Raw genomic sequence first — 15,755 nt, forward strand, 5'->3', positions numbered from 1 at the left:
CAGAGTCACAGTGATGAGGGTCTGAATCCCAGCTCCACTCACCACCTCATTGAATGTTGAGGAGGTAGGTCACTTCCATCCACTTTCCTCTGTCCATCCACTCCAAAACTGTCACAGTTTCCTTCTCTGAGAAAAAGGACTAGAAGTACCTGCCTGGTTGGCTCACAGAATTATTGTGAAGATCAAAAAGGATCAGACTTGTGTATAAAATTTGCTATGACACCGAGTGCAGATGTGAATCATGTAGCTTTATTATATGTAGGACAAACTCAAAAAATGCTTGGTGAATAATTGAATGAACAAATGAATGAGCCCAGTTTGCTGATTATCTTGTTTAAGTCAAAGACTAAATTCAGGAACAACTTCATCGTTAGGGTTTATATAAAATATAACCACTACATATGACATCATCATCATGAAGAAAGTTCTCTTCCCCATTAAGTTGCTGATTCTTAGACTTTGTTTATATGGGACAAAACTTTTTATTCCATCATTTGAGAAATGACTTGAAATGCACTAGTCCTGAGAAAGGTAACATTGCAACTAAAATCGCACTAAGGAATCCATGACTATTTTCTTTTTTTAAAAGCATGTTTTAATAGGGGCTAAGTGGCAGAGGGGGGCCGCGGCACCTGGGTGGCTCAGTCGGTTAGGCAACCACTAGGTTTCAGCTCAGGTCGTGATCTCAGGGTTGTGAGATGGGGCTCGTGCTCAGCAGGGAATCTGCTTGAGAGTCTTTCCCTCTGCTCCTCCCCCCCCACATGCTTGTGTGTGCTCTCTCTCTCTCTCAAATAAATAAATAAAATCTTTTTAAAAATAAGGGCGAAGGGGAAAATGAGCTTTGTTTTGTTTTGCTTTAAATTTTAAACAGTAATGTAAGGTACTGTGTTATCTGCCATGTTAAAAGGGAAAATAATTGTGTGCTCTAGAGGCCAGCCACCTACCACTCTGGTAGGCTATCAAAGGGATCCTTTTTTATTTCCTTCATCTTCCTACCCTTGAAATTTTGGACCTCTTGCTTTACAATTTTTTTTCCTGCTAAACTTAACAGGTAGCTATAATATTGATTTGAAATTAAAAATAAAAAGTGAGCCCAACAGGGACACCTGGGTGGCTCAGTCGGTTGGGTGGCCAACTCTTGACCTCAGCTCCAGTCTTGATCTTGGGATTGTGAGTTCAGGCCAATGGTGGGCTCCATGCTGGGTGTGGAGCCTACTTTAAAAATAAAAAAAAAGAAAGTAAACACACCATAACCCCTAAATCTTAGATATAGATTTATTTATATATATAAATTATATGTATGTGTTTGCGTGTGTGTGTGTGTGTGTGTGTGTGTAAATCTGACTTGGAAAAATATTAGAGTAGATCACAGGGAATTTTACTGATTTGTCTCTACACACCAAATGCCCACTAATCTGCTCTTGCGATGATCAAAACAGTCATCACGAACACCATAATGAAAAAAACCCACATGAAGAATCGGTCTATGACCTTTGCAACCTTCTTCCACTCGCTCCCCTTGGAATTGGTGGCCTTGTGGTCTTTGAGGCACTTGGCAATGTACTCGATATTCCTCGTCAGCCCCTTATACCGTGCACAGTAACTGTCAGCATCTTGTGGGTTCTCACCATGGCGCCCCAAGTCATTCTTCACCAGTTTGTTTATTTCCTTCCTTCTGGGAAGGCCTTTGTCTCTGTCTGTTTGCAGATTTGGCTCTGGAAGTTTGCCATAAGCCTTTGTGAGGTGGGTTTGCTGCCTGTCGTGGCGGGGGCTAAGGCAGCTCTCACCCACATCATAGACACACAAGACCCTGGACATGTATTTCAGGATGACGACCCTGGCCCAGTGTGGCACCGGCCGGGCCTCAGCCCCACAAAAGTGGATGTTCATCACCATAATGGTCAAGGCGGTGGAGGCTGTGATCAAGGCCATTGTGGCTATGTAGTATTTGCCTAGAAAATAACCACAACCAAATTAGCTTAAAACTGGCCTCATGTTTGGCTCAAAAATACACAAACACCTTTTCTAAGGAAGCTGTATACACTAATGGTTCCCAGTATAAGCTTCTGAATCAAACTTCCTAGATTCAAATCCCAGGTCTGTCGCTCACTAGACTGGGGGCCTGGAGCAAGTTAGATCATCCTGCTGAGACTCAGCTTCTTTCTCTGTAAAATGAGTATAATAATCGGATCTAATTCATGGAATAGGGTGAGGCTTAATTGCAATGGTACATGTAAGGTTCTCAGCACTGTCCCTTCACTGAGTGAAAGGTTTCTAAATGTTTGCTGAGATCATGATGTGAAAAAATTCCCCTTTCAATAAACAACAATCTTGGGCAACTCTCAGAATTGTCTCCAGACCTCATTACTGTCGGGTAAGGAAGAAGCCACTGTGTCACTATTAGTCTTTAACGTGGGACTGCATAAAACAATATTCATGAAAAAGGAAGATTAAGGAAAGAAAGAATAAAGGTAAGGGGACAGATTTCTAAAATATAGAACAAAAAGCCAAAAAGATGAACAAAAGCAAAAGCTATTTGAAAAAAGGAATAAGATTGATAAACCTTTGATAAAGCCACTCACAGAATAGAGGCAAGGTTGGGGGGGGGGGGCGGGAAGAGAGGGAGGGAGAATGTAAAAGAAGAAATAACAGAATAGAAATTTAGAATGCAATAAAATAATATTTAGCTGTATGATAACATATTTGAAAATCTAGATGAAATTTCTAGAAATTCATAAGACATCAAATTTAATGTAAGAAGAAAGAACACTGGAATAGAAAAGCTCCAGAGTTGGTTTTATAGGTGAGTTTTACCAAACTTTTAAAAGACAGATAATTCATATCATGCAAGTCGAGTTGTTCCAGAAGTAGAAAAAGAGAGAAAGCTGCCTAGCTTACTTTACAAGTCAATTTAGCCTTGATTCCAAAGTAACAAGAAAGGAAGTATTCAGGCCATTTTACTTATAGAAGTATTTGAGAAAGTCCTATAAAAATTACTAGCTAACTAAATCCAGTAGTGTTTTAAAATGATAATTCATCATGATAAAGGAGGGTTTACCTCTACATCAGAAAACCTATTTCACTATATTAATGAGGTAAAAGAGAAAACTCAGATGATAATCTTAACAGATGAAAACAATGCATTTGATAATGTTCATCATCCACTTATTTGTTAAAAGCTCAAAGTAAACTAAGAATAAATGGGACCTGTCTTAGTAAAGATTATGGGCCAGAAGCTTAGATCAAATCCTACATTTACCCAGAACACTTAAACACATTTTTATGTGGAAGTGCATTTCATAGGTGCTGCAAATAACAAATTGTTATTGTTAACAGACTGCTCTGTGTGCACCCTTTCTAAAAAGATACAACTTATATTATCACAGAAACAGAATAAGTAATGTTTGCAAAATTCCTGAGACACGTCCCAGGACATGTCTCTTTAGAACTTTAGCCAGCTTGCTGTTGAAAGTCACTGCTAGAGAAGAGAGAGACATCTGCCAAATGTCTTGCCTCAAATAGGATTATGATTACAGATCATCACTGTCAATCATTTATGTCTCAGGAGAGGTAATCAAAATGCCAATACACCCTTCCTCTTTATTAGTGGTGTGGGGGGAGGGGTGGAGAGAACTTCCTGTGTCTATTTCTCAAAAAAGTGTGTGTGTGTGTGTGTGTATTTGTGTCCATGTGTTGGTGTGTCTGTGTTTTTTTGCTTGGAGAGACATAACAAGGAAGAAATCTCCAAACAGGGAAACCAGTGTAGTAACATCTGAGTATCAGGTAATACTGGATTCAGTAGAGGATAAAAGAGCAGTACAATATCCCTTTCATATTGGTCTCTAAGTCTCTGCGTGTTCTGAAATTCCTCCTCATTGTTTATTTTAAGGAACTAGAAATTAGGTCTAGCTTCTGATTCTGGTAAGCGTCTATTACAAGAGCAAGTCACGGACACAGAGGTGTTGGAGCTGAGTAGATCCTTGGTGGCATGGTGCAGGTACGGAATGTATTAGGAGAGGTCTCAAATGAGGTAGGGAAGGGCACGGGGGGGCTCAGTCTGTTAATCTGCCTTCAGCTCAGGTCATGACCCCAGAGTCCTGGGATCGAGCCCCGCATCGGGCTCCCTGCTCAGAGGGGAGTCTGCTTCTCCCTCTCTCTCTGTCCCTCCGCCCGCTTGTGCTTACTCTCTCTCTCAAACAAATAAATAATATCCTTTAAAAACATGAGGTAGGGAAAGGATGGGGAGTGGGAAGGGATCATAGTCTCTGTCTCTAAGTCTACCCTGTACAAGGACATTTTATAAATGCAGACTTTTGAAAATATGGTCCAACCTAAAATCACCTCAGATTCCCAACTCTTGCCCAGATTGCTAAATCACACTCTTTGGGTATAGAAACCTGCATTTTAATAAGCTCTCCCACATCTACTATATCCAATAAAGGTTAAAGATTATTCTATTAAGGGTAGACGATGGGTTGAAAAATCCAGTCAACCATTTCTATCCTGTTTGCCACTCTTTCCCAAGAAGAGATCCCGTGTGCTGTGAAAAGACAGTAATAGTCACTACTTAGGGTGCACTTACCATACACCAGCTTCTACACTAAGAACCACACAATGAGTAGCAATTACACCCTTTCCAGGGCATGAAGCAGAAACTAAAAGACTAAGTAACTTGCCTAAGATCGATTGTTAAGAAATGAGTGGTGAAATCCGAGTTCAAATGCAGATTTCTTTAACTTCAAAATCAGGGCCTTAACTTCTAAGCCAGTGGACAGAAAGTGCATCAAAATCACCCAGAAGTCTTGTTAAAACAGATTGGCCAGGACTCGCCCCAAAGTTTCTAATTCAGTAGGTCTGGGGTGGGCTCTGAGAATCTGCCTTTCCAAAACAATGCTGCACTGGGGGTCCAGGGATCACACTTTGAGAACCACTGCTCTAAACTATATTGCCTCTCCTTCCCCTTTCGCATAAGCCCAGAGACCATAAGACCGGTTCTGGAGAACAGACATCTCTGTATTCAAAGATGCCAACTGAAGACACTAAATGAAGCATGTGACAGCTTGTGTTGAGTCTGAAATTGACCTGATGGTTCTGACTTTAAAGGAACAGATACAATCCCACTCACTACAAAGCTAGGCTCAAAGTGTAAGGCCCGTGAGCTCACCTATCAGTGGGACATTTTCTGAGGCCGGCATGATCTCTGCCACCATGAGCTGAAATACAGTCATGGCCAACAGGATGGTCACTCCCAAGGAGACCTTTTCCCCAGATGCTGCTGGGAGATAAAAACTCAAGGGGGCCAGAAAAGAGATGAGGACGCATGGGATGAGGAGGTTGACGATATAGAAGGAGGACCTCCTCTTCAGAAGGAGAGTGAATGTCACATCTGGGTAAGGCTCAGAACAGCAACCGTAGGAGATCACATTCTTCACAGCGGGCATGCCATGGACCTCCCACTCCACATCTTCAATGAAGTCGGAGAGGTCGCCACTGTCTAGGGCATTGACTATGTCCACCTGGTTGCCATTGTAGGTCCAGGAACCAAAGGTCAGGTTGCACTGCTGGTTATCAAAAGGGAAATAGGTGACATCCACCACACAGGAGCTTTTGGTGATGGCTGGTGCATCCCAGGTGATCAGCCCATCATAGCGCAGGACCACATTGGTGTTCACAGGCTCAGAAGATTCATCATCAGCCCTAGAGGTCAGAGGAGGAGAATGAAAGCTGCTTGTCAAGACAACTCATCAACTTCCTTACTCTGGACAGCTCACTGACCTGTGCACATCCTCCCCTGGCCAGGGGCTGGCCGTATGACCTGTGCTAGATCCAACTGATTCACTCTCCCTGGAGTTTAGATCTTAAACAAGTGACCCAAAGACCAAAAACAGTCACTCTGGTGATGCCTCCTTATAAAACAAATAAATAAACGAGCTCAGTAGTCCCTGCTGTCTCAAACTCTAGAGCACTCCCAGTCTGTCCAGTCTGTCCTTTCTAAGAACTGGTCATTGATTTTTTTTCCCCTTTAATTCAGTGAGCTGTACCATACCCTTTCAACAAATTCCTTTTTTTCAGAAGGTAGCCAAAGTCAGTTTCCAATGCTTACAACCCTAACTGATAAGTTCTTATTAACATTTAATGCATATTGCCCAGTCTTCCTTATAATTTTTTCCCTATAAAATGTATTATGGCTAAATGTAATGTGTAAGGTATCCTGGATTGGATTCTGGAAGAAAATGTACATTAGTAGAAAAACTGACAAAATCCAAATAAAGTCTATAGTTTAATAATATTGTATTCGTTTTGACAAATGTACTATGTTATTTTGATGTAACACTAGATGTAACATTAGGGGAAGCTAGGTGAAGGGTATATGGGAACTCTCTGTACCATCTTTGCAACTTTTCTAGAAATCTAAAATTATCCCAAAATAAAAAAAGTTAATTTACCCCCCCAAAAAAAGATGATACAAAATTTAAAATGTGGTTATTCATTCATATTCTTCTGCAACATTATTTTCATGGCTAATAGTTTTCCTTTATATCCCATTATATAGATATGCCATACTTATTTAACCAATCCATCGATGTTCAACATTGTCATTTCCAGGTTTTGCATTTACAAGCAATGCTGTAGTCGAATCTTTGCATTTATCCACTGACTCTTTCCTTAGATTAAATTGCCAGGAGAAGATGTGCTGGATCAAAGAACTGGCATGTTTTTAAATTATTTTTTCCCACTTATTAAAAATTGGACGCCACATTAACTGTAATGGTCTGATTGAAGTGGACCAAATCAGACCATTACAGTTAACGTGTGGTGCTCACTTTTTAATGAAGGTCTTTAATGAGGGTTTAAAAAGAAAGATCTTTAATGCGGGTCTTTGTGACAAAGATGAAGTAACAAGATGAAGTTTTTTGAAAATCCCTGAACCTAACCTCCGTAACGATGAGAAATGTATATAGTTACCTGAATGAGAGGTGAGCACTATGATGAACTAAGAATATCACTCACCCATCCTACCTTCTTTGGTGAAGGGGAGAGATCTCAGGATCAGAGAGAATCTATTCGGACAATTCCATATCAAAAAGAAGTCCCCCTCTTTCTTTCCAAGGCTAATTTCCCTCTTGGTACTGTGATTCCTTTCCTCCCACGTCTCCTTCAGGATTTTGCATCTCTTGGTTTCTCTTACTCTCTCTGGCTCATCAAGACCCTTCCCAATGCTGTTCCCCAGTCTCTCCTACCAACTTCCCTTCCTCTAAGGCACTTCCCACATCCCACCTCTCTTTCCACACACTGGAAATGATACACACTGCTGTCAATTCCCCATTTTGCTTTTATTCTTGCAATTTGGCTTCTTCCCAACATGTGCTCTTTCAAAGGTCATTCATAACTTGCACCCCCAACACACAAATCTAAAAACCTGTTCTAGGTCCCTATCCTATTCAACTCTTCCCAAGCATTTCACAGTATAGGTTGTTCCTGGACATCCTTTCTTCCCGTGGTTTCTACGACACAACTCTCTCTCACATTTCTCCTTCTACCCCTTTAACCATTTCTTTTAAGTGTCTTCTGTGAATGTCTGCAGGGAAGAGTTTCACCAACTTTATCTGCAGCCATTTTCTTTCCTTCCTTGAGTATTTCTATAAGGGCTCACAGGACTTTTGATATCTCTTCCCCAACCTTCTTTCCAGGTTTGAGGATTGCCTTTTCAGTCCCTTCATTGGTTGTCTCCATGTGAATGTTCCTTTGGTCCCCCAAACTGAACAGGTCCCACACCAGATTCATCATCGTTTTCCTCAAACCTGTTACTCTTTCCCTCCTTTACATCCAATCTCATCTAACAGGTTTGCCATTTTCTCAACCACTAGATGACTTAAACAAACCCTAGTGCTAAATTCTAGACAAATCTTTCTGAATATGATAGAGTACCCAATTCCTCACTAGCTCTAAAATCCAAGTGTTAAGATGGCCCATGAAAACCCAACCATTAGAACTCTCTCATAATAAATGCACATTCAGAATTTCTATAACCTAGTCTCTACCCAATCTAATGTCAGGAATCCTTGCAGCCTCTTGCACTAACCATTATATTGGCCATATACTTAGACTAAACAACCTCACCAGAACTTTGAGCCCCGATTTATTTATTCCTTTACTGATTTGGTAACAGAGCCAGTATCTGCTTGAATAACTATATTGCTAAAGAGCTCACTACTTCTTGAGAATATTGATTTCCCAAGTTATTCGTTATGATTATTTTTTTGTTTATCTTCCCTTTAACTTTTCATTGTCTTGGTTTTTGTCCTCTAGAGCAAATTTCTCTCTTTTCTCTCCCTTATTTTCTCCTTGATTGCCTACCATTGCCATCAAGTCTTCCCAAGAACTGCTAACTTCCAAACTAAGCATCAACAAATTCAACTGCTCCTCACATGAAGTAGCTCCCAGACCCATCACCATCCTGATCACACTTTAGCAAGTCCAGCCCCATGGATTCAGGCTCCAGTGGTGAATCTAGATGTGAAGCATCTTCCCATCTGAACTATCTTTATCACACCTGACTGGATCACTACCACATAGCCCTCTTTCCTCTCCCCACCGCCACTCAGAAAGCCCATTTTATGGTCTACAAGGTTCTATGCCACCTTCTGAGAAATAATGAGAATATTATATCTGGGATCAGAAGAGTCTATGGTTCCAGGGATTCGGCTAGAAGGACAAGGGTCAGGGAAATGGTTATGATCAAGGTCCCTTCTTTGCCTGATCCTATAACTCTCTTCTAGCCTCATTTTAGCTGGTTATAGGAATGCAAATGACATCCAACCATAGCCACATTTAGAGTTTCCTCTAAGTAATAAAACTCTGACATTACTGAGAAAGAGAATGCAAAGCAGAATAAAGGATCCGAAACAGAACTATCTGAGGCAGGAGGGAAGAGAAGACTAAAGAATCAACCCAGAGGAACAGAAAAGAGTTGATTACTCGGTGTGATGAAAAGATTCTGTGTGTAAAAGGGACAGGGAAGAGAATTCATACATCTCAAGGCCAATGATCTGGGGGGGAAAGGGACAGAATTTACCAAAGCCACGGTAGGTCTGTGTGAGCTCATGAGCACACAACTGGTTTCTGGAATAAGCAGGGACTGGGTCAGGCTTAACTTAGATGACCATGCAAGCTTGCAAAGAAGCATGTCAGTAAGAGTTAGTCACTGCTTCAGCCAACCAAAGCAGGAGGAAGAGGAGAACAAGCATTCTGTTTGTTTCCCAGGAAGAACTGTTAGAACTGATAGAATGCTGTTAGTGGTCTATATCAACTGTATTCTCTGATTATCTGCACCCTGTGAGTGAAAGGAGCTAATGGACAACCTGGCTCATTCTCTTGCCTTCTCTGTGTGTATGTGTGTTTGTGTGTGTGTGTGTGTGTGTGTGAGAGAGAGAGAGAGAGAGAGAGAGAGAGAGAAGGGGGGAGTGAACTGGAATAATAAAGCCATAGCCCTGGGATGTTATCTTGCTTGGAAAGGAATATAGAAGGGCCCTCTGGCCACCCAGAGTGGAAAATGGTCAGCAGGATGAGTGCTATGATTCAATCGGTCATGACCCTTGGATGAGCTCTCTGAGTAAGGAACAAGGCTAAAATCCAGGCTGCAACCCACCAGTGTTTCTTCCTGAAAAGAAACTCATGCCCACTAGAAGGCTGAGCTCTCAGGAGAGCCCCCCTGAACTGCCCCTCATTCACCCTGTTCTGAGTCAAAAGGAACCATTCCCAACCCACGGGACCTTGGATTCCAGAATAAAAAGAGAGAAGCTCCTTTGACAACAGGTGGAGCAACTGAACCTGAACTGTGATAGAGCAATGTGGTTCCTCCTCAAAGTGTGGTCCAAGAACCAGCAGCACTGACCTCTGGAGCTTGTGGACATGAAGAACATCAAACTCTACCCCAGACCTACTGAATCAGAATCTGTATTTTAACAAAGCTCTTCATGTGCACTTTACAGTTTGAGAAACATAAACCTTCTACCCTTTACTCAAGGCCCCTTGCTCTGAAACCAAGAAAGGGCAACTGATGATCTTATGATCTACTTCATCCTCCACTCCAATGTCCAAAATCCACAGGCCAGCCGCTAGCTGGCCCATTCTGATTTAATCTTTGTAGTATCATCGTTATTGATACATGATCTTGGAGAAGGGAGCACCACTATTATGGGTTAAATTGTGCCCCCCCAAATTTATATGTTGAAATCCTAGCCCCTGGCACCCCAGAATATAATCTTATTTGGAATAGGGTCATTGCGGATGTAATGGTTAAGACAAGGTCATACTGGAGTAGGGTGAGCCCCTAATACAACATGAGTTTTATTTTTATAAAAGGGAAAAAATGGACACAGACAACACACAGGAAGAACGCCAGGTGAAGAGGAAGGCAGAGATCACGGTGATGCTTCTACAAGTCCAGGGACAACAAAGGCTGACAGCAACCACCAGAAGCTAGAGAAGAGGCATGGAACACATTCTCCCTTACAGCCTCAGAAGGAACCAACCTTGGATATCTAGCCTCCAGAACTGGGAGAGAATACATTTCTGCTGTTTGAGCCCCTCAGTTTGTGGTACTTTGTTACCGTAGCCCTAGGAAACTATTACAGCCCACAATGCAGTTTCTCATCCAAAAGGGGACTGTAGTTCTAAGCTTTTATGACCTATTATTTTATTATCTAAGATTTTATGATCATCATTCCAGGGCCTAGGTACATGAATTGGTACTTAACTTCAAGCATGTTTTAAACATTCCTTTTTCATTATGTTTCAATTCTGTTGAATCAACAAGCTCATTCCTGAGAAATGACTGACTCGTACTTACTTATTATATAGGACAATATCAGGCCTCCATACCAGGTCACTGGGGATCCTGATGGAGTCCAGTCCATCATACTGGTCTCGATCCCATGTGAGATACGCATCATGCCAGATTTGGCGGATCCATAAATAGGCAGTCAGAATCTGGTTTCTTTCATCCTGTACAAGTAACCATGATATAACTGTCCAGTAGACACTTCAACCAAATGCCTTCTATCTTTAGAGCACTTGTTCTTTACAACAGAAATTCCAAGAGTACAAATCTACTTTCATTAAATCAATGAGAGCGTTTCTAGTCTATCCCTTTGACTGACTGTCAAAGCCATTTTTTTTCTGCTTGATTTAGTGTTCTGAATGTAAAGTGGACAGGTGTTTAAGCCATCAGATCTTTGCATTGATCAACAGCCCAAATTTCTCTGAAAATTGATCAACTGATGATTCACTTGAATGAGAAAGTCAGGAAATATCTACAATGTACAGAAGAAAGTCAAGTTTCACAACTTCGTGAAACTAAACGCATATAAGCACTAAATAAGATAGCCATCTTAAAACACCACCTTTCTTTTTTAAAAAAAACAGGAATAAAATTCATATAACACAAAACTCAACATTTAGCCATTTTAAAGTGTATGGTTCAGTGGCTTACAGTACATTCATGATATTGTGCAACCATCACCACTATCCAATTCCAGAACATTTTTGTCCGCCCAAAAAAGAAACCTTATGACCATCAATTTGTCACCCACTATTCCCCCATTCTTCCCACAGCCCCTGGCAACCACTACTCTGCTTTCTGTCTCCAGGGTTCTGCCTATTCTGGACATTTCATAGAAAGGGAATCATGTGATATATGACACCATCTCTGTTTGGATGATCAAGGCTGTTACTCTTAATGGCCAGGATTAGGTTAACATCTAGCGAAATTACTTTTGTAGAGAGCTTCCTTCCTTGGTATCTCCTTCCCCCACCAGCTTGTACATGTTGCTGTCTGTTCTCATTTCCTCTCAAATTCCAGGTAAGACACTTCTTTGGAAAGCACGGTTAGTTTCATCCTAAGCACCGTTTCAAAGAGTCACCGCTTTATGTTACTCACCATGTCCTTAATCTGAGAAAGTGTAATTTGCAGGGTGACATTCAGGACTTTATCTGTATCTTCTACTGGACGAAGAGCATTGGAATAATCTTCAAAAAGGTCATTAAACAACTTCTGAGCATATTTTCCATCTGCTGCTTCTACAGCTGCTCAAAAAGAGGGACCTGGATCAACATTCAATGTCATGTATATTTCAAGGCAAAGAACAGCAAACTGAGGACTAGAACTGGGCACGACCCAGCATCAGCTAGGGGCAAGCTTTGGGTATATGAGAGTTATTTTTCTGGCTCATCAATAAGAGGCACGAACATTTCCTCGCAATGAGAGCATTTGTTCTGTTTGCTGGCCCACTGCCACCAAAGAAGTGGCCCCAAATGAGCTGAAATGGTTACACACCCATCACCCTTTTACCTCTCAGTCTGGAGACAGCAAAGTAAATCCAGCAAAAGGAGATGCAGGAATAGGGCCAGCTCATATTTTTCCTGAGCTTCTACAAATTCTCAGGCAGGCAGCGGTCTTCCCCTTCTCTCTGTGAATGGGAAGGGTCTGGGTCCAAAGATCCCGCTCTGCCAAAGCAGATGGAGAGCTCAGGCTTGCAGTGCACCTAGGGCCCAGAGATCCAGAGATTCAGACCCGCCCTCCCTCCCCTCTGGTAATCTGAACCGGGCAGCTTTGGCTGCAGAGATGCAGGAGCCTGGGTGGGCTAGGGCAGGCAGTGCTGATCTGGGGAAGCTGTCCCAGCCAAGGGTCCCTAGCCACCTTCAGCAAGAACATCCAGACCAAAATTTCAGAGGAGGCCAGGTAGGAGCCCAACATCCCCCCAAGACTCTGCAGAAGGAAATAGGCGCTTTCTACACCTGCAGCAAGCAGATCGAGCCTGAGTCGAAGGACTAAGGGAAGCCAAGCAGACTCTGCCACGGGGCATCTTCTGGAAAGGCTCTATGAATGCACTTCAAGTGCCATTTGAAGAGGGAAAGAGAAGCAATTCCATGATCTCCAGAACAGATTACCTTCTGCTTCAACTCCTTCAAGATTGGGCACAGATCTCCTGCAGTAATGTGTGTGAGCGTTGGGGGAGGCTATGGGAGAAGAACATTCACTCCCTTCGGAAGCAGCCATACTGCGATTAGGATTTGGAATCCCAAGACCTAGGATTAACTGCAAGCCTGAACCCTTCCTAGCCCTATAGTACTGAGCCTTCCTGAGCTGGAGAACAGGAACATAGTATTCTCTCTCTCCCAGAGCTACTAGGATATTTCATGCAAAAGCACCATGTAGGGGCGCGTGAGTGGCTCAGTCGGTTAAGCGTCTGTCTTCGGCTCGGGTCATGATCCCAGGGTCCTGGGATCGAGCCCCGCATCAGGCTCCCTGCTCCGCGGGAAGCCTGCTTATCCCTCTGCCTCTGCCTCTCTCTTTCTCTGTCTCTCATGAATAAATAAATAAAATCTTTGAAAAAAAAAAAAGCACCATGTAAATGTTAGTAAATTTTGCCTCTGATTTTACAGATCCAGACTGTCTATAATCACCAAGGCACCCAGGGTTTACTAGCTCTAAAAAAAGAAGAAAAAAAAATGGTTCAAAGGCTAACCAAATCAGCACAAAGATGATTCATAACTAATGGTGATATTAATAAGGATGCTGTTTCTTTGCATTTGAATGCCACTTTATTTAATTTCACAGTCATTTCTCACATGTGATCTAATTTGGCTCCCACAAAAGAATGTCAATTTCCAATTGCCATAACTTATCCCTCTTCTTGCCTGGGGAAACTGCCTTGGAAAACCAAATTAAGATCATTTGCTTGCATGGAATCAGAGCAAGGAAATTGGATAGCTGTATTTCATCAGGTTACAGCCATCTGATGAGTCACCCTGTCCCTCTTCAGGAATCTATCCTCTAAATGGAACAGACACTCAAGCCATCAGCTAAGTGTGTTTCCTAATTGCCTATGCCCTGGTGTTGATTGAGAAGACATTATTTTCCCAATGCCCCCAGTCTGACTCACCCATCAAATGACACAGTTCCTGCTGCAAACCCTCGGGCCCTCTTTCACCAAACCATCTGCTCTGGTGTCTCAGAGGCTGCAGGTCCTTCTGAAATTGAGTTGAATACCTCGTTTTCATATGAGGAAACTGAGGTTCTAGAGATGTGAGTGGCTTGCCTCTAGCAGCGAGAGGCCAGAGACAGAATCCAGGCCACCTGCCCCAACCCAGTGTGCCCCCACACTAACACTGTCCCTCTTCCTTGTCGTTCAGCCAGTTGGCATTTGACGGCCACTGGGTGATGCCTTCTCATGGGTAGAGACTCTCTACCTATGTCTCTTTGATTCCTCATGACACTCAGAACAGCCCCTGGTGACAGGTGCTCTGAACACTTGGTGCTGGCTACTTCGGCCGCTGCTTGGAAGGTAATCATCCCTGGTGATCTTTGATTGCTTTTGACTAACTCAGTTCATTCGTTTGGGTCACTTACAATTTTTTTTTTTTTAAATAGTTAACAGTTGATGCTAACCTACTAATGTTAACACAATCCAAGTGAAATCAGTACTTTGGGGGGGGCAATTCTGCCTTTAGGGCAAAGATGTTAATGACTAAAAGCAAACTCCACCCCAATTCATTCTAAAAGAACAACGCATGAACAAAATGAGAATTTCAACAGAGATGGAAAATACGTTTAAAAATTCATTCTAAAAACAACCTCTAGGTGTTTTCCCAGGGACCTGCTTATCTTTATACCCAATTACTCAGCTCCCAACTCTATAAAGAAGAGACCAGGAATACAATGGTCCCAGAATTTACAGGGCACTAAGTAGAAGAAGAAATCTGTTGAATTCACTATTTAAGGTTAATGCTAAATAAGGCTGAGAAGCAGGCAGATATGCTTTGGACCGATTTTCTAAAATGTGGGCTCAGACAATGAAAATAATCTGAATAAAACTTAGCCAATCAGAAATGTGAACCCCCTGAATACACCATTTTCAGAGTGCCTCATTAACTTAGGACCCAACATATCTGTTGGCGTATTAATTCAGGTTAACAGAGCACTCAAATATTTAAGTTTGGAAGCTCATGATTTTCATACCAACAGCTACCTTTCCCCAGCTCATGCTTACTAATTCTGAACAGCATTTCACCATAGTTGGTGCAAAACCATCACCCAGTGGAGTATGCTCTTGGCCAGAAAAAGGGGACCCACAATTCAAAGTATTTCTAGAGAGCACAAAAATCTTTTCAACATCTGCTCCTTTTGAGAAGTGGCAGTTGTTTGTCACAAGTTCACAAAGTATTCCAGCCATTTCAGAGTTTCTGGGAGCCCAATCTTCCTTGATGGACCAATTTTGAGGCACTTATTTATAGCCAAAATATGATAATAAGATATTAGAGACATTCCATAAGATCAAAATAGTCTTAACATAACTTATTACATAAGTGATACATATCTATTGCAGAAAAATTAGAAAGTATAGAAAAGCACAATGAAGGGAAAAAAAGGTCACCCAGAAGAATCCAACCAGGCAGAGACGGAGAGGATTCACGTGGCAGCCATCTTTTTAAATGTTCATAGAACATGTTGTCATGTCTTCGAGACCTGGAAGGACACGGGCCATTAGCAGAACTCTGTCTTGCTCATGAACACATTTCTACGTGCAGAGGATGCTTCTAAATACTCTTTTCCTGTTCTCATGGGGTTACGATGTAGTTCACACACAGTCTACCTTGAATGGTCTCCCATCCTTTCCTGTCTCTCTCCCCACCTCAGGGTCCCTACTCAACTCTTTTCGGTTAAAGCTGCTGAGAACACTTTGCCCATCCTC

The 15,755-nt window shown here is 42.1% G+C and overlaps 1 protein-coding gene across 1 annotated transcript; it reads right to left on the minus strand.

Moving 5' to 3' along the window:
* Positions 1-1,410: 1,410 nt before the first annotated feature.
* CHRNA9 (cholinergic receptor nicotinic alpha 9 subunit) lies at positions 1,411-12,416 on the minus strand. The gene is made up of 5 exons (XM_035004421.1): positions 12,353-12,416; positions 11,942-12,087; positions 10,853-11,007; positions 5,165-5,697; positions 1,411-1,952 (listed from the first exon to the last, which is right to left on the minus strand). The coding sequence occupies exons 1-5, from the start codon at positions 12,414-12,416 to the stop codon at positions 1,411-1,413; spliced, it is 1,440 nt and encodes a 479-aa protein (XP_034860312.1).
* Positions 12,417-15,755: the final 3,339 nt, after the last annotated feature.

Source organism: Mirounga leonina, unplaced genomic scaffold (genome assembly GCF_011800145.1).
Source record: "Mirounga leonina isolate KUSES-001 unplaced genomic scaffold, KU_Mleo_1.0 Mir_129, whole genome shotgun sequence".
NCBI lineage: Eukaryota > Metazoa > Chordata > Mammalia > Carnivora > Phocidae > Mirounga > Mirounga leonina.